We start from the raw sequence: 19,050 nt of genomic DNA on the forward strand, positions 1-19,050 counted from the left end.
CATGGACTTCTGATTTAATTTACTAACTTCAGGAGACATTTGTTTATTTTAAGCAAATACTCCTTGCCCCATGTACTGTACTGAAGCATGTGCTTTTGCTTACGGCTTCTAATTCACGCCAAATTACTTCAGCTAAGCCAGAGACAGTTATGTGAGGAACCCTGTGTATGGAACAGCCCTGAATGTAAAAAGTCAGGAGTCCCTGGACCATGCACTGTATGTTTAAAATCAGCTTGTGGGAGGGTAAATCTTAGGATTTTGCACAGTGTGAAAGGAAAGAGGGAAAGGAAGAGAAGAGAAACCACAGGGAGAACCCTGTGTACATCTGAATCAGGATCCTTAAGTCCAGAACCCTGGGTCAATGACAACACTTGCTTGCAAGATCTGAATCTACGGTAGCAAAACCATATCTGGGGTGAATTCTTAGCTTGTTACCTGAGCATACGGTGAAGTTTGTGAGGTGTCATTCCAGCACCATTATCTGTGAAAGTCAAACAAAGCTCCCCCTTGATCTCCACAACATCAATGCAGAGAAGCTTAGCCGTCACACCTGGATCTGAAGCATTGTCTGTGAAAGGAAAAAAACATGGCCAGTTAGGCATATTCATTGTCCTCAACTATTCCTGACACACAGATCATCTCCTCAGATCTTGGAAATGAAAGCATTCTTGAACCCCCCTTCTCCCAAATACAGGGAAATGTCTGATAGAGGATGTACCATAAGAACATAAGAAAGGCCATATTAGGTCAGATCAAAGGTCCAAATAGCCCAGTATCCTGTCTTCCAACAGCAGCCAATGCCAGGTGCTTCAGAAGGAATAAATAGAACAGGTAATCATCAAGTGATCCATCCCCTGTCATCCAGTCCCAGCTTCTGGCAAACACAGGCTAATAGCCATAGATGGACCTATCCTCCATGAAGTTAACTAGTTCTTTTTTGAACCCTGTTATAGTCTTGGCCTTCACAACATCCTCTGGCAAGGAGTTCCACGGGTTGAATGTGCGTTGTGTGAAGAAATACTTCCTTTTGTTTGTTTTAAATCTGCTGCACATTAATTTCATTTGGTGACCCCTAGTTCTTGTCTTATGAGGACTAAATAACACTTCCTTATTTACTTTCTACACACCAGTCATGATTTTATAGACCTCTATAATATCCCCAACTTAGTCGTCTGTTTTCCAAGCTGAAAGGTCCCTGTCTTATTAATTTCTCCCATATTCCCCAAAACTGCTTATCACAAGAAAAGAGCTTCTTATCTGAAGAAGGGTGTGTAAATATAAATTATACATACAGAGAATTGTGTTATACGATAGTATTCCAGTAAAGATTTAAACAGAATGAGATTGGGGGGGACATATTTTTTATGAGTGTGGAAACCACAAATGAGTTATGCAAGCCAACTCGAACAATTGCCAATAAAATCAACCCCAAATGCCATCCTTGTGTATTCTGTATGTGCTATATGCATTACAGAAGAACTGTTTTGAAAATGGTTTAGAAATAAAAATGTTATTGGAACCCTTGCATTGTAAACCCAGGTACCATGGTTACCTTCAGTTCACTTATATACAGCTTAGAGGAAGTCAATGTGAATTTCTCAAAAAGGGGCCTTTTCTAGTGTAGCAGGGTGGATCCTGCTCCTGCTGAGAAGGGGTTTAAAAAGTGGCCTGACAGGGCTTGAGAGCGGTGGCTCTCAAGGCTGAGCTGATCAGGGAAGTGGCTGCAGCTGGGGGCCACGCCCCAAACTGAGGAACAGGGCCTTATAAGAAGGCAGGGAAGCCAGAAGCCAGACAGTCTCTCTCTGGCTCTAGAGAGAGAGGGGCCTGGCTGCTTAGGAGCTGAGACAAGGTACCTAGAGTGAAGCAGGGCTGGGGACAGGCTAAGGAGCTGGGGAGCTCCAGCCTAGAAAGCCCCAGGCTGCGGCCTAGCAGTGGGCCAACAGGTACAGTAGGTTGCAGAGGGCAACCTAGGGGTAGGCCAAGGCAGCAGGTCCAAACCCAACTTTGCCTGTGATGAGTAGGCTGATACTGCAGTCTGCCCCAGAGTGTGGGGCTAGACAATGACTGGCAGTAGCCAAATACTGAGGCAAGGTAGGTATAGAGGGTGCGGGTTCCCTGAGACAGAAGGGGAGACCCAGAGAGAAAGGGGTTACTGCTAGGGGGCAGCACCCCATGTAAAAGGGCACCGGGTCCAGGGAGGGCCATGGGGGGCCTAAGAACAGGTGGATCACCAGCCTGCAGAGGGTGCTCCAGGGCTGGACTGAGCTAACTTCGGAGAGCAACCAGTAGGAGGTGCTGCAGGGGTGAGTCGACCCGTTTACATCTATACATAAAAAGATCATGATTTTAAGACTGATATCTTGAGACCTTCCAGGGCTTGAAGGAAGTGTCCCAAGAAGAAGCTCTCTTGTAATCCTGAAGGGTCATAAAATATCAGCCCTTAAGCCCATGCAGGACTGATCACAGCCAGTCTTGAGCATCAGGCAGGTAGAATTTGAGAGAACTGGTAACGGGAATGCTGCATGTGAGGTGAAAGCAAGAATCGTGTGAGCAGGATGCTTAAAAAAAAAAATTAAGATGACTGGCTACTTGCAGCGGCTCCGAAGTTTGTACAGTTGGAAACTGTGCTGAAGAAACATGGACTGACGGTCAAGAGGAGGCAGTCAAAGAATGTATGATGATTGCAAAACCACAGTAATCTAGTCTATAAGTAGACACGCACCACAAAAGCGATGATAATATTCACTGTATCATGGGTTAAGTAGTGATCATGCCCCTTTGACTGCCATTATTCCATCTCACCTGGAATTTATTCTAACATTCCAAATTTCTGAGCAGATTCAAACAGCCAACACTTTGGGTTTTTTAAATTGCCTGTCCTAATACATTTCATCCTTCTGCATCCAATTGTGGAACGTCACATTGAATCATGGCTACCTGAGGCACAGGACATGTAAAGATCAATCCCCAGATGCCACAAGAGAGGTTTGCACTACCCCATGCTAGCCTGCTTATGACTCCTTGTCCTCAGTACTTGCTCAGAGTTTTCTCAAGCAGCATGAAACCACAGCTTTACTGTTGTCCTTAGGGTTCCGAATAGCAACAGCAAAATGTAACAGTGTTCTTAATTTTACATTCTTGCTGCTGGACAAGACACAGAGACACTGAAGCCATCTGTCTGCAGACTCAGATAGGCATTGCTGCACCAGTCACATTCAGGTCAATAAGAGCTTCAAACATGAGGGTCAAGAATTGCATCACTGTTAAATGAGGAGGGAGTTGAGACTCAGATGGCTGTTTCCCCTCTCCCTGGCAGAGCTGCCCTGCCCTGCCCAGCACATGCACAGTGACTCTCAACCATTCCAGACTACTATACCCTTTTCAGAAATATGATGTGTCCTGCATATCCTAAGTTTCTCCTCACTTAAAAAAATTGGGCTTCGTCTTTGTGCCCTGGGCCCCAGCAAGTCTAACACTGGCACTGGTGACCCCATTAAAATGAACTCAACTAGTTTGAGAACCACTAATATAGTATACAGAACCGGTACCAGTACCATGAACACCCTCCCCAGTGCCCTCCAACCCCTGTGCCCTGCCCCCGCCCCCAGCACAGCTAGTCCTGGACACCCTCCCCAGTGCCCTCCAACCCCCTGCCCCACCCCTCCAGCACAGCTACCGGTGTCCTGAACACCCTCCCCAGTGCCCTCCAACCCCCCTGGCTCCCCCCCAGCACAGCTACTAGTGCCCTGAACACCCTCCCCAGTACCCTCCAACCCTCCCTCCACCACCCAGCACAGCTACCGGTGCTCTGAACACCCTCCCCAGTACCCTCCAACCCTCCCTCCCCCCAGCACAGTTCCCGGTGCCCTAGACACCCTCCCCACTGCCCACCAACCCCCGTGCCCTGCCCTGCCCCTGCCCCCAGCACAGCTACCGGTGCTCTGAACACCCTCCCCACCACCCTCCAACCCTCCCCACCGCCAGCACAGCTACCGGTGCCCTGACACCCTCCCGGACACCCTCCAACCTCCCTCCCCAGCACAGCTACCGGTGCTCTGAACACCCTCCCAGCACCCTCCAACCTCCCCGCCAGCACAGCTACCGGTGCTCTGAACACCCTCCCCAGCACCCTCCAACCCTCCCCGCCCCGCCAGCACAGCTACCGGTGCCCTGGACACCCTCCCAGTGCCCTCCAACCCCGTGCCCTGCCCTGCCCCAGCACTGCTACCGGTGCCCCGGATGCCCTCCCCGCCCCCAGCACAACTAGTCCTGAACACCTTCCCCAGTGCTCTCCAACCCCCGTGCCCTGCCCCGCCCCCAGCACAGCTCCCGGTGCCCTAGACACCCTCCCCAGAGCCCCCCAGCCCCCCGAGCATCCCCAGTGCCCAGCCGGCCTCACCCAGCAGCTCGGCCATGGCGCTGAAGGGCCGCGTGTGGCTGGTGCTGTTGCTCTGCAGGTAACGCGGGCTCATCTGCGGGGAAAGCGATAGAGCGGGGCAGTTAGGGCCGGGCTCCCGCAGGCCGGGCCCCGCCGCCCCGGACCCGGACCCGGACCCGGACCCCGACCCCCACCTACCGCGCTGAGGCGGATGCCCTGCTCCGTGTTCAGCCTCCGGGCCATGGCGGCCCAGCGCTCCGCGCCGCGGGCTCCAGCGGGAGAAAGCGGGGAGCCGCGCAGTGACAGCTCCAACTGCAGCAACGCCGAGAGCCCCCTTCTCCCTCAACCACCGCAATATGGCGGCCCCCACCCCGGAGCTCCCGTCCCGTGTCGTACAGCAACATGGCAGCCCCTGCTAGGAGCTCGCCACCGTACAGCAACATGGAGGTCTTAACGTCCTGCGCTACAGCAATACGGATTCCCCCTTCACTCCGCAGTACAGAAAGATGGCGACCTCCAAGGGACACTTCCACGTCCGTACAGCAACATGGCGGCCTTCTCACCTCTCCTAGTGAGAGATCCCCCACATGGGGCTCCCTAAAGGCCTGGAGCGATTTGCATACCCGCCGCCTGGGGCAGCAGCCCTTCTCTGATTCCGGGTGCTGCCTGTGACTAGGATTCCCATATGTCCAGGTCAGGAAACCGATTTCTATCAGGGAAGATTTTTGAAATGAGTAAATGTCCATGATTTTGCCAGCTGTACTTACGCACTGCTGCTGGAGGCCCAGAAAGTGGCAGCTGCGAGTTGTGCATTTTATAGGGACAGTCCCAATATTTGGGTCTTTTTCTTATATAGGCTCCTATTACCCCCTAGCCCCTGTCCTGATTTTTCACACTTGCTGTCTGGTCACCCTAGGCACCCAGCTCTGAAGGCACTGCCTCCACCAGAACCCCCTCCCCCACCCCTGTATTGTCCTCTATTTGGGCATTTGAAATACAGTAACCCCCTAACCCTACTCCTGTGTAGTGCCAAGCTCTAGCGATCAAAAATCATGAGTCAGACCCCAAAAAATCATGTGTTGTGTTTTGTTTTGTTTTTTAAGGACTATAGTGTGTTTTTTGGTCTGTCTTGATTTTTGAACTTACCCTACCCAATCTCAGTGCATGCATGTAACAATTAATGAACCCCACTTGCCCAGATGTATTAGGTAAGGTGATTTTGGCCCCTGTTGCTGGAGCTCTCACCCTATCTGCCTGCCCCCTGTCCAGCAATTAATCCTGTCCCACTATCAGTTCTGTATGATCACTGAAGTATGCAGACATTCAGGGAAGCATGGGCAGGAAAGGTGTAACCTGAATTAAAAAACTTGCCAATGAAAGGAAACAAAATAGATAATCTAGACCTACCTCTGGCATGTCCCTCTGTTTTCTACTCTCCTGTAAAGTGGAAGGAAATTCCACCTTCTCCACTCCCTATGAAATTAAATTTAAATCCCAGCCAGTGTTGAGCTTGGAACCATCCCCATTGTGACGCACAAACATTCCGTGGCAATGTGAACTAAGCAGGCTGGGGCCACCAGACAGGGCCCCAAAGGAACTTTGGTGTTTGAAGAGTCCAAGAATGCTCCTCAGCCATTGTGCCTAGCACGCTGCTGTTTTGAAGAATTAAGCCTCCAGACTGGAAGGACAAAGGTGGTCAGGACCAAAGCCAGAGAGCTCTGTTGTACCTTGTAGTGTAGAGCACTCTTCAAGACTGGATGTAGTAACACTTCTGCATTCTGCTTTTGTTTTGCACCAAAGCCACCCCCAGCCCGCCAGCATTGCAAGTAGGACACTACACATCACTCCATTTGATGTTTGAACTCAAGCCTGGATTTTGCGCATGGCACATGATGAAAGGCTACCGAGAGCTGACAATAGCCAGAAAAAAAAATCAAATTGAACGGCTAGGGGTAGACTAGACAAGGGGAGAAAAAAGCAACAGACAGTAGGGATACTAGCTGGATGCTTCCGGAAGGAACCGGCTGTTATAGGGAATTTGCATCCCTTCTGGGTGTGTGGCAGGTGTTGCACAGCTCATCTCTGTTAAAGCCATGAAATCTAGTTCCATCAATCAGAGGGCAAGGGGATCTCAAATGCTTCTCTACAAAGACAGTTGGGTTGGTGGGGAAGAAACATTGCAATAGCCTGCCATATTTACTGATAGAGGAGGCTATTCCTGAAGAAAATAGCATAATTCTCAGAAAGCAATTCAACATTTATATCAAGAACAGCATCTGCAGTGAGACTAGCTGGGAAAAATTACAAAGGCTACCAATCTTTGTGCTTCGGGGCTTTAGTGGATCAAGAGTGAGGGGTCAAGTCATTTTCCCAGTCACATAGCACAGTATAATCAAATACACTGATGTAATCGTGTGGCTATGGGATGAGGGGAGGGGCATTTATGTCTTTCTCCTGAACCTTCCACTGCTATCCACTGTCAAAGACAGGCTCCCAGACCAGACAGACCATTGCTGGTCTGCTCCAGTACAGTAACTTGTGAGGAAGAAGTGAAATCTGCTGTTATTATCTAGAGGCTGCAAAGCACAATATACCTGGTCCTAAAAGAAAGGCCCTACGTAGAAGGCTTCTACAGTCTCCAAAAAGATTTCCAGACAAAGGAGATGATGGATGCAGCTCTCCTGCAATACTGAGAGGGCAAAAGGCTGAGGACCATCTGGGGAACTGAGACATGCACTAGGAAAACACAAACTTGAACACATTTATTTACATATTCTCCCCCCTTAAATGCCATTCAGATGGCAGCACCAAAATACAGATATAAACAAGCGGGAACAGCTACCACTTACCCTGGAGGTGGTGACAAAACAGGCATCCTGTACAAACAGCATAAAGCTATTTGTTTAAACTATATACGGATTGGAATACAGCACAGGACTCAGCCCTCAGAATATGCTGCATGGTATGAGTGTTCAAACACACAGCAATTTAAGATCCTCAGACTCCTTCAAACCAGTGTCTGTTACCAAGCCACTGACCTCAGCATTCCTTCTGCCTTACACCAGGCGAGGTTGCCTCTGTTCCTGTCATCCCAAGAGTCACCTCTGTCCCATGCTGAGGGGGCTGCCTCTAGCTTTCCTCTGCATCTCACTTGAAGGAACTTAGCTCCCAGGACTCCCCTGCCCCATGCTGGGACTTATATACCTGAATGTTGAGCTTAGAATCAGAGCATTAAAGGACTGTTCCAACAGCTGAGTAACCATAGTCCATGAGGATCCACACACGCCCCACAGATTACTTGTCCATTAGTTGATAGTGGGTTTCTCTGCACTGTCTGTGGCACACGAGCTGTGGGAGGCAGAGTCAACACTTGATGACTGCACCTTACTTTTCCCAAACTCTATCACCAGCGTTTTCCCCATCAGGCTATAGCCGTTCACCAGCAGCATTGCTTCCCGTGCAATCTCGACACCTGGAACAGGAGAGTAAAGTGAGATCAAGTTACAGGGCACATATAACTGCTCTTACAACCAGCTCTGCTCTCAAGCCCACTGGGTTGAAGCACAGACCTCGGGACCATGTGGTCTTCTCCTGGCTATTTCTAGCTCTTGTGCACTGTTATACAGCATAGTGCTGGGAGCTCATTGGTAGAGCAGTGTGTGGGGAATGCCACCATTGAGTGAACATACGACACTGAATCCCCCTTATTCTATGGGAGGGCTAGAATTCGTCACTGGGGCAGTGTGGGGATGCTGAGGTCAGATAAGCATGGTGGCCAAATTCCCCTCCTACCTCAGGGAGCGTAGCCCTTCCAGCACAGTGCACTGTAGAGCTGACACTGCACCGTCACTCATCAGGAAAGGTCTGCGAGATGCAGCTGAGCGACTCACTGGGAAAGGTGATGAAGGCCTGGCCCCTCATGCGGCCACTCAGCAGGCGGAACTGGATCGGTGGGCCATCCTTCTCCTGGAACCGAGCAAACAGCGAGACCAGCTCCCTCACTGACACCCGAGTGCTCAGGTTCTTCAAATACAGCACCTAATCAGCCCCCAGAACAATAGCAGGGAGAGAGAAAGAGTCACCACAGCCTTGTGTGAGAAGGGCCATCTCTATACAGCTAACTCCCCTCTCTTTCCCACAGCCCCTCTGCCACACACCAGAAGGGGTTGGCCCTGCCTCTCTCGCCCCCCTACAGCCCCCCACCCCACACGGTGAGGGGCTAGCCCTGCCCCTCTACAGCCTCCTTGCCCCACACAGGGAGGGGCTGGCCCTGCCCCTCTCATTCCCCCTACAGCCTGCTTTCCCCACATGGCGAGAGGCTGGCCCTGCTCCTCTCACCCCCTCCAGCCCCTTCTGCTCCACATGGGGAGGGGCTGGTGCTGCCCCTCTCACCCCCCCTACAGCCCTCTCGCTGCCCCACACTGGTGGTTGTATGTTTATAAGACAGAGATGGGCATATATAGGAGGGCATCTTATGGCTTTTTTGAGGCTGTATCATGCTATATCTACATCGGTTCTTGTTGGCTCCAGTTATTTATATCATGAGCTCTTGCTGCCTGTTAAACAAGGTTTAAACATAGCATTGCGGGAAGGCATTCAGATTGCTCATGACTAGCTATGGAAGCGGCACTATGTTTCTCTAGGTCTCTGAGAGCCAGAGATCTTCCTCCCGCTATAGTCCATCTGGGGTGGGGGTTTGAAGCATGGATGGCAGTTAGGTATCCTAGGAGTATTTAAACAGGGGAATCTCTTTTGTCAACTCCAAAAAGCATCTTTATTCTCCCAGCAGAGGAGACTATTTCTCCTTTGGCTGGGAGGCAACTGCACACGCTCATTTGGTGATGCTCCATCATTAGCAAGCAGGAATCTTTACCCATTAGGATTCTGCCCACTAGCCCCTTCTGGCCCTGGAATCCAGAAATCTAATACAGGTGCCAGAACAGTGTCCCCAGAGCTCTGTGTTAGGGCACAGAATCATAGGACTGGAAGGAACCTCAAGAGGTCATCTAGTCCAGTCCCCTGCACTCATGGCAGGACAAAGTATTATCTAAACCATTCCTGACAGGTGTTTGTCTAACCTGCTCTTCAAAATCTCCAATGAGGGAGATTCCACAACCTCCCTAGGCAAATTATTCCAGTGCTTAACCACTGTGACAGTTAGGAAGTTTTTCTTCATGTCCAACCTAAACTACCCTTGCTGCAATTTAAGCCCATTGCTTCTTGTCCTATCCTCACAGGTTAAGAACAATTCTTCTCCCTCCTCCTTGTAACAGCCTTTTATATACTTGAAAACGGTTATCATGTCTCCTCTCAGTCTTCTCTTCTCCAGACTAAACTACCCAATTTTTTCCAATCTTCCCTCATAGGTCATGTTTTCTAGACCTTTCATCATTTTTGTTGCTCTTCTCTGGACTTTCTCCAATTTGTCCACATCTTTCCTGAAATGTGGCACCCAGAACTGGACAAAATACTCCAGTTGAGGCCTAATCAGCGCGGAGTAGAGCAGAATTACTTCTCGGGTCTGGCTTACAACACTCCTGCTAATACATCCCAGAATGATGTTTGCTTTTTTTGAAACAGTGTTACACTGTTGACTCATTTAGCTTGTGGTCCACTATGACCCCAAGATCCCTTTCCACAGTACTCCTTCCTAGGCAGTTATTTTCCATTTTGTACGGGTGCAACTGATTGTTCCTTCCTAAGTGTAGTCTTTGCATTTGTTCTTATTGAATTTCATCCTATTTACTTCAGAGCATTTCTCCAATTTGTCCAGATCATTTTGAATTTTAATCCTATCCTCCAAAGCACTTGCAACCTCTCCCAGCTTGGTACTGTCCGCAGACTTTATAAGTGTACTCTCTATGCCATTATCTAAATCATTGATGAAGATACTTAACAGAACTGATCCCTGTGCGACCGCACTCGATATGCCCTTCCATCATGACTGTGAACCACTGATAATTACTCTCTGGGAACGGTTTTCCATCCAGTTTTCCACCCAGCTTATATGGTACAATAATAACTGGGAAGGGGGAACATACCCAGTTTATTACCTTCAGCTTGACCATACCTTGCTTGGCTCTCCCGGCTCGTAGGAGGAAAACCGGGAGATGCTCCTGATCTCCTCCTCCGAGAGACGATTCTTGCGGATCTCCTCTTCTGAGATGAACTCCACGGGCTCCTTTACAGTTGCAGACCCCAGTGTGGGTTGCTGGGCCACAGTCCCCGCTGCCTTAATCGCGGGGAGGCTGGGACCTCTATACTGTTCTGTCTGCTCTCCCTGGTCCGGAAGCTGTGTGGTACCCTTAACCACAGGTCCACTTGGGGAGGGGAAGCAAGGTAAGCATGGATCACTTTTTGTAGAGTGGGATTCCCCAGGCAATGGCTTTTTTAGCATCTCTTGACAGACAGTCTCCAAGTGACCCATGGGGTCCTTTTCATTCACCATCCTCTTCTGAGCTTCATCTAATCCACAGTAAAGAAATATGGTGACATGACAAAACCCACCACCACCACAAGTAAATGAAAAGATCACTGGGTAGAGCTAGAGCCTGGGCCTCAAAGACAGGAAGTTCTGCTCTAGGGCAGCTCAGTCCAGCCTCCGGCAGGAGACTGGGGGTTACTGAAAGGCAAAATGTAGGCTGCCAGCAGTAACTGATGGTATTACAGATTAGAACAGGTTTCCGGGAAGAACAGCAACTCTACCAGAATGTTTTCTATGACTCTCATTCCCAACTCAATTATCCTGTGGACTTTATAATCTGCCACTTGATTTCAATATGTTCCAGAGATCAGCACACTGACTGGTTCCCCTGCGCTCCAGCTAGCAGAGAGCTTTCTCCACCTGGTCCGTGCTTATAGCTAGTGAAGCTTATGTCCTGCCATGCAGCTTTTTAAAATGTTATTTTGAACAAACACGTTTTGTTGAGCTTTCAGGGACACTAGCAGGTTAAAAATCAGGGATTTAAAGGAGCTTCCTTGCCTGGGTTACCAATAACATCTGCCTTCGTTTATTTAATGGAAGCAAGGGCAAAAATGAAACTTTCCCCCCATCCATGTAGCATTAAATAGGGTGCTTTTTTACTGTGTTGGTGTCCCAGCAGAGTGCAGTGTAACACCAGAGGGGTTAGTCCACGGGCAGCTGCACTTCCCGGATGCTGCAGCTGTAGATGGGAATGGAGAATCAATGTCATTAGATTGTCAGCTCTTTGGGGCAAGGACCATCTTTCCGTACTGTGTTTGTACAGTGCCTAGCACAATAGGGCCCTGGTCAATGACCAGGGCTCCTAACCACTCTAACAATACAAACAACAACAACAACAACAGTAATCAAAAGGCATTTTTAAAAATAAGTCATGAAAAGCACCTGCTTTAAACAAGTATCAGACTGTGAATGGCTTGCCAATTACAGAACCAGTTTCTCCTCCCTTGGTTTTCACACCTCAGCTGCTGGAACAGGGCCCCATCCTCCCTCCCTCGTTATCTCTAGCCTGCTTCTTGCTTGCTTATATATACACACCTGCCCCTGGAAATTTCCACTGCTTGCATCCGAAGAAGTGGGTATTCACCCACGAAAGCTCATGCTGCAAAACATCTGTTAGTCTATAAGGTGCCACAGGATTCTTTGCTGCTTCTGCTTTAAACAGTTCTTCTAACAAACAAAACCTAATTGTTAGGCTTGCAATACCCCTTTAAATGTGACCCTCGCTATGATCTGGTGTATGATGCGTTTCCGCGGTCGCCTAGGGCAGTGTTAGATACCACTGCCTAAGGGTCAGATTGTGAGAAAGAATACAACAAAGAGGCAGGAGAAAAGTGATGCTCAGGTGAGAGGGAGTGTGGTGAAGTGGAGAGGGTCCTGGGCTGGGAATCAGGACACCTGGGTTCTAGTTCTGACTCTGCCACTGACCCTGCTGAGTGACCTTGGCCAAGTCACTTCCCCGCTCAGTTTCCGTCCCACCCTGTGTCTGTCTTGTATATTTAACCAGATAGAAATTCAGGATATGGACAGTCTTACTATGTGTATTCACTCTGCCTAGCACAATAGGCACTGATTTTGGTTGGCCCTCTAGGCACTACAGCAGTATAAATAATTAATAAGAGAACCAGGTTACATGCTGCTATTATACATACAGGCTGAACTCTGTCTCCAGCTACACCCATGCCATCCCAGTGAACCAACTGTGTTGCACAGCTGTCAGAGAGCGCCGAATTCAGCCTGCCAGTGGGGGCGTGTTCATTCCGACAGTGGCTCTGTGCTAGAAAGTCCTTTCTTTAAACGGTCGGTTCATGCAAGATGCTCTGGGAAAAAGGAAAATAGCTCCTCCCCTCGCATCACATGGTCCAGAAGTAGAACCATTTCTTCAGGGAGAAAGGGCAAGAAGGTCACACCCCAGATCTACGTTCACAGAACACTTGCTCCTGCACTTCCAGGTGCTCAGTGAAGTTACTCCCACCCTGATGGCATTGGGGAGCCCATATACCTTGGTGGTAGAGTGCCCGCAGGAAGGAGTGACGGTCCGTCCCCTGGAAGAGCGCATTCTCAATCTCCATCTCCCGCCGGCTCAGCTGTTTGCTGCCAGCAAACCTCTGCGGAAGGGACAAAATGCGCTGGCGCTCTGTGATCTTCTCCTGGATGGCTCGCAGCCGTTCCCGCATGGCTTCAGGGGCTGCTCCCAGCCCAGAGCCCTGAAATGCAGTAGCAGCATTGCTTAGGAGAAAACCCACCCAATTCACACTAGAAGGGGGTTCATTAGCGACAAGAGTAGTTCTGTTTATACCGATTTATATCCATGGATATAAGTTTTGTATCTGCACAGAGCTCTATCTATTTGTGAATGCAGCTCTGTGGAACATAGACATACTGTTAGCCATTCCTTAGTAGAATGCTTAAGGTGCCTTAAAAGCTGCAATTTATTATTGGCTATTATTAATACCCTCTGCAGAGCTTTGGACTCCAGACTCCATTATGTTCTAGAGGGCCCTCTATGCTGGATTCCAGGTTCCTGCAGTTGCTAGTAAAGCTCCTTCCCCACCTTATCTGCTGAAGCATGGTTCTTCCAGAGCAGGATCTCGGAGTCTGAGAGCCCCAGTTCCCGAAGAGAGGCTGTTTCTTGCTCACTCTCCTGCAGTGCCTGGAACTGCGATAAGGTCAGAGTCCCTGCCGCCTCCTCTCCAAAGGGCTTGTAAAGAGCAGCTGGGGCGAAGCATCGTCGCTTGGACACGCACCTGCAACACAAATCAACAGCAAAGTGAGAAGTCCTAGGGCTCAGAAGTTAAGTGTGGGGGGTAGGATCCTGGCCGTTATATAAACCTGGACATGCTCTGACCACCAGCAGCCTAGCAGGGGCACCAGAGATGCTGTGCTTCTGAAGGTGCTGTCCTCTCTAACCTGGGCACATTCCACATTCTTTTACCTGATACTATAAGATTATAAGGCAGGGGCGCATCAAGCAGTGTATATTTCTATTATGTGCAGTGTCACCTAGTGGCTGAAAAATCTAACCACACCATGTGTTTGCATGATGAGAATGCGGGGAGAAAGAACCATGCTCCAGTGCTCTCTGAGAGTCATGCTCCAGTGCTCACTGCTTGAGTGAGAGACAGCACAGGAAGCTCTGCTTGTGCAACCTGTCTCCATGTGTTTGTCAATGACTCACCTACACCAATATCTTCTCATCATCTGCATGCTACAGCATTAATGCTGTTGTACTGCTGGTGGTGCTGCCCTCAATAATCTGTATGTGCTCTGTCTGCCAGCACCCAAGGGCCGGCAAGGGCAGCCTTTAGTTGTGCTTTGCTGGGAAATGCTGGCTAGTTCAATACTTACTGTTCAATGGAGACAGCAGTATCAAGCTGATGATGAAGGAGGCTCTTCAGCTGCCTCTCTCCTTCTGTCTCCAAATCCTCCAGGAGAAGATCATCGCTAGACAGGCTGCTGTTGACCCTGTGCGTGGAAACACAACAGAGGGAGTCAGTAAGTTACAGAGAGTGCTTTACTCCCTCCCCACACCCACATCTACCATATTTATAATTCTACAGATATTCTGTCTTTCAGCCCTTTATCAGAACACTAGGAATACAATGTGACAGTACAGATGGGCTATAAAGCATAAGATGGAACTAAAAATAACCTTCATGGCAGAACTCTCACTGATGTCAATTAGAAAGGCACACGGATGATTTTTGGAAAATTAAAAATATCCCAGGAGCACTTTTTTTTATTCACATTCAATCCTGTAATTTTTATTTATGGAAGATCTATTTAAAAAAATTAATCCTGCCTAGCTTCAAATGACTCAGTGCAAACCCCCCCTCCAAAATAAAAAATAAAGCCATCAGAGTCCGGCAAAGCCAGCAGAAAGTTGGCAGCATGCTTGAACATAGTTATAAACTTGATTATCAATCAGCCTTTCTAAGGGAGAACTTGCTCCACACATGGCACATTGCCTTGACCTTGTTATTTCATACAGAACTTTAAAGGACATTGACATCTACTGTTCTGCGGCTTTTTGTTTCCTTCTCTCAGTGCCTGTGCCAAGGTCAGAATAGGGGGAGGGAAGAAATAGTTGATACACTTCTCAAGCCCAACTCCCAATCTTAGAGGCACAGGATGTTCCTGCAAAAGTTATGAACAGTGAAATGATTAACAATGCAGAGGTCTAAACACTTACTAAGATTCAGGCTTTAATACTTTATTGGTATGAATGGAGCTGCTAACACCTCTCCTAGGGCAATTGTTTCAGGCTGCCTCTAAACTCAGGCAGAGAGCCATGCACTGGGGAACATTTGGGCAAACAGCCCAGTGTTGGGTGAAGGTTTCTTCACAACAATCACTGCTAGAAACTTCACCTGGTTTTAAATGAAAGCTTAGAAAGTGCCAGTATAACAACATAAGAACAGCCATACTAGATCAGACCAATGGTCCATCTAGCCCAATATCCTGTCTCTGACGGTGGCTGGTGCTAGATGCTTCAGAGGGACTGAAAAAGACAGGGCAATTTCAAATGATCTATCCCAGGGGTTCTCAAACTTCATTGCATTGCGACCCTCTTCTGACAACCAAGTTACTACATGACCCCAGGAGGGGGCCGGAGCCCAAGCCCAGCCACCTTGAGTGGGGGGAGAGGGGGCCACAGCCCAACCCCCACCATCTTGAGTGGGGGTGAAGCTCAGGCTTCAGCTTCAGCCCTGGGTTCCAGCAAGTCCAATGCTGGCCCTGGAGACTCCATTAAAATGGGGTCCCATCGCACAGTTTGAGAACCACTGATCTCTCCCATTGTCCAGTCACAGCTTCTGGCAGTCAAAGGTTTAGGGCCACCCAGATCACGGAGTTGTGTTCCTGACCATCTTGGCTAACAGCCATTGATGGACCTATCCTCCATGAACTTATCTAATTCTTTTTTGAACTCAGTTATACGTTTGGCCTTCACAACCACCCCTGGCAATGAGTTCCACAGATTGACTGTGCATTGGGTGAAGATGTACTTTCTTACGTTTGTTTTAAACTTGCTGCCTACTAATTTCATTAGGTGACCCACAGTTCTTATGTGAAGGGGTAAATAATACTTCCCTATTCACTTTCTCCACACCAGTCATGATTTTATAGACCTCTGTCACATATGCCCTTAGTTGTCTCTTTTCTAAGACGAACAGGTCCAGCATTTTTAATTTCTCCTCACACAGAAGCCGTTCCATACCCCTAGTCATTTTTGTTGCTCTTCTCTCAGTATTTTCCCAATTCTAATATATATTTTTTTGAGATGAGGCAACCAGAACTACATGCAGTATTCAAGGCGTGGGCATATGGATTTATATAGTTGCATTATGATATTTTGTTTTACTATTTATTATCGGTATGATGTGCCAACTTAGTATGACCCCTCTCTGTGTTAAATAGGAACTTTCTTTTTTAAAATCTCTACTTGGTTTTGCCCTTGCCAAAGACTCCCCCCCCATCTCACCGTCATTTACTGTATTTAACTGGAGTAAAAATTAACACAGAAGTTTTTAGGGTATTGCATCAGTGATACTGAACTTTGGTAGCAAATGGATACTGCTCAAACCTCTCACTGCAGAGCAGACAGGCTGGCCTCACTCACTCCAGGGGGTGACGGGCTCATGAAAGATTGCAAGGTGGCCAACCCAAAGCCTCAAAAATCATGACTTGGGCCACCCACTGAAATAATTAGATTTATTTTAAAATAATAAATACTGGGCATTTTATTTGTGTTGAGGTTTAAGATCCTTTAGGGCAAACTCGCTTGGTGTTTTCAAGCTTTTCTGTGCCATCACAAGAGCTAGTACCTTTTTTTAAAATGGAAGCTGAGATATTGTTGCCCTCTCTTGATTCCCGGAACTGGGGCTTTAAGAAAAACACTAAGTATTGTAGGACTCACAATGCTGGAATTCACATACAGGCTGTTTGCATTAGAGGAATCTCACAGGAACTTGCATACAAGGAAATCATCCCCCCAGAGCACCTTCAACCCCCCTTCTTCTCCCCCAGAGCACCTCAACTCCCCGTCCATCCTTCCTGCCTGCCCCCAAATTCCCCCTCTTCCTCTAGAGCACCCCAACCCGAGCATCCTCAACCCCAAGTCATCCTTCCCCATCCTCTCCCTTCCTCCCCAGAGCACCCCAACTCTGCAGCCCCCAGCACCCGCTATCCTTCTGCCCTGCTGCCTCCCATCTCCCCTCCCTTCTGCTCCCAGAACACCCCCATCCTTCCAACCAGCCCCCACCCTCTTCCTCCTTCGGAGCACCCTCAACCCCTAGTCCTCATCTTCCCCCCACCTGAGCATCCCCCAACACCCAGTCATCATCCTTTTCCCATCCCCTCCCTTCCAGAGCACCCACAACTCTGCAGGCCCCAGCACGCCCCAACCCTCTTCCTTTCCCTCCCACCTCCTCCCCCGAGCAACCCCTACCACAGAGCCACCCCTATTCTGCCCATCTTCCCGCCCTCCAGCTGCCCGAACCCAGCAGCAGCCCAGGCCCTGGCTGCCCCCGGGGGAGTCACGAGCGCCCCGCTGCGAGATCCGAGACACCTCGCCCCGCCAAGAACCCTCCCCTCTCACCTCCGCATGGCTCCGGCCCCCAGCACCTCCCGCTCCCCCAGCCAGCTCAAGGCCTGGACTGCAACTCCCAGGAGCACCGTGCGGCGGGGCGGGGCGGGCTCCAGGGGCTGCTGGTTGTTGTAGTGCAGCCAGGCTCAGCTATGCACCCGTTGGAGTCCCATAAGAGCCAGCCAGAGCGCGGCTGCCTTATGGGGCCTCTATTAAGCACGCCCGTTCCCATGCACCCGAACCCCCACCAGCTTTCCTCACAGCGAGCTGGCTCAGACAGACTGGGGCACCTGAGATACAGCTCTTTGCCCCGGCTAGGTTTGCCAACTTTCTAATTCCAGAAAACCCCAACGCCCTTGTCCTGCCCATTGTGCCGCCCCTTCCTGAAGCCCGCCCCCCCCAGCACTCCATCTCCTGTCCCTCCCTCGCTTGCTCTCCCCCACCCTCACTCACGTGCTCATTTTCAGGGCCACCCGGGGGGGGGAGGGGCAAGAGGGGCAATTTGCCCCTCCCCAGGCCCCAAGCCCCACAGGGGCCCCCACGAGAGTTTTTCGGGGCCCCTGGAGCGGGTCCTCACTCGCTCTGGGGGCCCGGAAAACTCTTGCGGGCCGGGCGCAGGAGCTTCTTCGCCCCGGTCCTCGCGCGGGGGTCCTTCCGCCCGGAGCGAAGGACCCCGCTGGCGAATTACCGCCAAGACGGAGCGGGACCTGCCACCGGTTCAGCTCGGTTCGGCGGTATCGGCGCGGGGCCCTTCTGTTCGGGACCGCGCCGGCGCCCCAAGACCCACGGCAGGGACTCCCCTCTGCCGAATTACCGCTGAAGACCGGGCTGCGCTTCGGCGGCGGGTCCCGCTCCGGCGGTAATTCGGCGGCGGGGGGGCCCCCGCCGCAGGTCTTCGGGGCACTTCGGCGGCAGGTCCCAGAACGGAAGGGCCCCCCACTGCCGAAGACCCCGGGCCCCCGGAATCCTCTGGGCGGCCCTGCTCATTTTCACTGCAAGGCCCAAACAGGCTTAGGTTTTTTTGGCACCTAGCTCGTGCTAAGTTCACATTTTATTTGCTACAGGATGCTAGAGCTGGCAGCAAAATAGTCAATAAGGGTAATTAAAAAAAAGAAAGTTCACTAATGTTTTCATGATTTTTACCCTCCCCTCTTCCCATTTTGGTTCACTAAAGTTACTGTAATTGTATATGTGGAATTAGGACCACACATTGTCACAGCTGCAATGGGTCCATTAAAGGCTCACTCCCACAACCCAAATACAAATCCATAGACCACAACCACAGAAATGCACACCTGTCCAGATATCTATAAAAATAAATCAGTTTTTACAGACTCCCACCCCTACATGCAGATACACATGTATTCATGTGTACATATCTAGCATGCACTAACACATACTTCCACATTATTTATTATTACAATTGTTGTTTAGTGCCTAGAGATCTCAAATAAGATCAGGGCTCCAGGGTGGTAAGTGCTAGACATACACATAAAGAGAGAGTGTCTGCAACAAAGAGTTTATAATGTAGCTAGACAAGGGTGGGGAGCAGTGATACATTAGTAGAAGACCCAGTCAACATTCACTGTTTAAGAAATAAGGTTT

The 19,050-nt window shown here is 49.7% G+C and overlaps 2 protein-coding genes across 10 annotated transcripts in view; both read right to left on the reverse strand.

Moving 5' to 3' along the window:
• The window catches only part of MORC4 (MORC family CW-type zinc finger 4), a 29,898-nt gene extending 24,042 nt beyond the window's left edge, over positions 1–5,856 (reverse strand). For 2 of the 7 annotated variants that reach the window (XM_039487889.1, XM_039487883.1), the window contains exons 1-3: positions 4,577–4,759; positions 4,400–4,472; positions 436–568 (exon numbers count right to left, since the gene is read on the reverse strand). In XM_039487889.1, coding sequence (XP_039343823.1) covers positions 436–568; positions 4,400–4,472; positions 4,577–4,621 — 251 coding nt within the window. In that variant the 5' untranslated portion in view covers positions 4,622–4,759. Of the gene's footprint in view, positions 1–435; positions 569–4,399; positions 4,473–4,576; positions 4,761–4,941; positions 5,088–5,785 lie in introns of those variants that run through there. The other 5 variants (XM_039487886.1, XR_005584551.1, XM_039487884.1 and 2 more) reach the window with 5 other exon arrangements.
• A 1,263-nt stretch (positions 5,857–7,119) lies between these two features.
• RBM41 (RNA binding motif protein 41) lies at positions 7,120–17,770 on the reverse strand. 3 transcript variants are annotated; one of them, XM_039487891.1, is made up of 7 exons: positions 17,458–17,767; positions 14,208–14,324; positions 13,414–13,606; positions 12,862–13,066; positions 10,449–10,843; positions 8,269–8,416; positions 7,120–7,850 (listed from the first exon to the last, which is right to left on the reverse strand). In XM_039487891.1, exons 1-7 carry the CDS (start codon positions 17,463–17,465, stop codon positions 7,684–7,686), a joined length of 1,233 nt encoding a protein of 410 aa, XP_039343825.1. In that variant the 5' UTR covers positions 17,466–17,767; the 3' UTR covers positions 7,120–7,683. The 3 variants fall into 3 exon arrangements, 2 of the variants coding, with proteins under 2 accessions (XP_039343825.1, XP_039343826.1); XR_005584552.1 differs by having other exon boundaries at positions 7,711–7,850; positions 8,171–8,416; positions 17,458–17,770; XM_039487892.1 differs by lacking the exons at positions 14,208–14,324; positions 17,458–17,767 and adding an exon at positions 13,692–13,778.
• Between the last annotated feature and the right edge of the window lie 1,280 nt (positions 17,771–19,050).

Source organism: Mauremys reevesii, linkage group 9 (assembly GCF_016161935.1).
Source record: "Mauremys reevesii isolate NIE-2019 linkage group 9, ASM1616193v1, whole genome shotgun sequence".
NCBI classification, from domain to species: Eukaryota; Metazoa; Chordata; order Testudines; family Geoemydidae; genus Mauremys; species Mauremys reevesii.

What these genes read in the sequence shown, in the direction of transcription:
- RBM41 (XM_039487891.1), bottom strand. An exon ending in ACTGCTGTCTCCATTGAACA is followed by an intron (nt 13,607 to 14,207) that starts GTAAGTATTGAA and finishes TTTGTGTTGCAG; the next exon opens with GTGCGTGTCCAAGCGACGAT. An exon ending in GCGGGCACTCTACCACCAAG is followed by an intron (nt 10,844 to 12,861) that starts GTATATGGGCTC and finishes ACTGTGGATTAG; the next exon opens with ATGAAGCTCAGAAGAGGATG.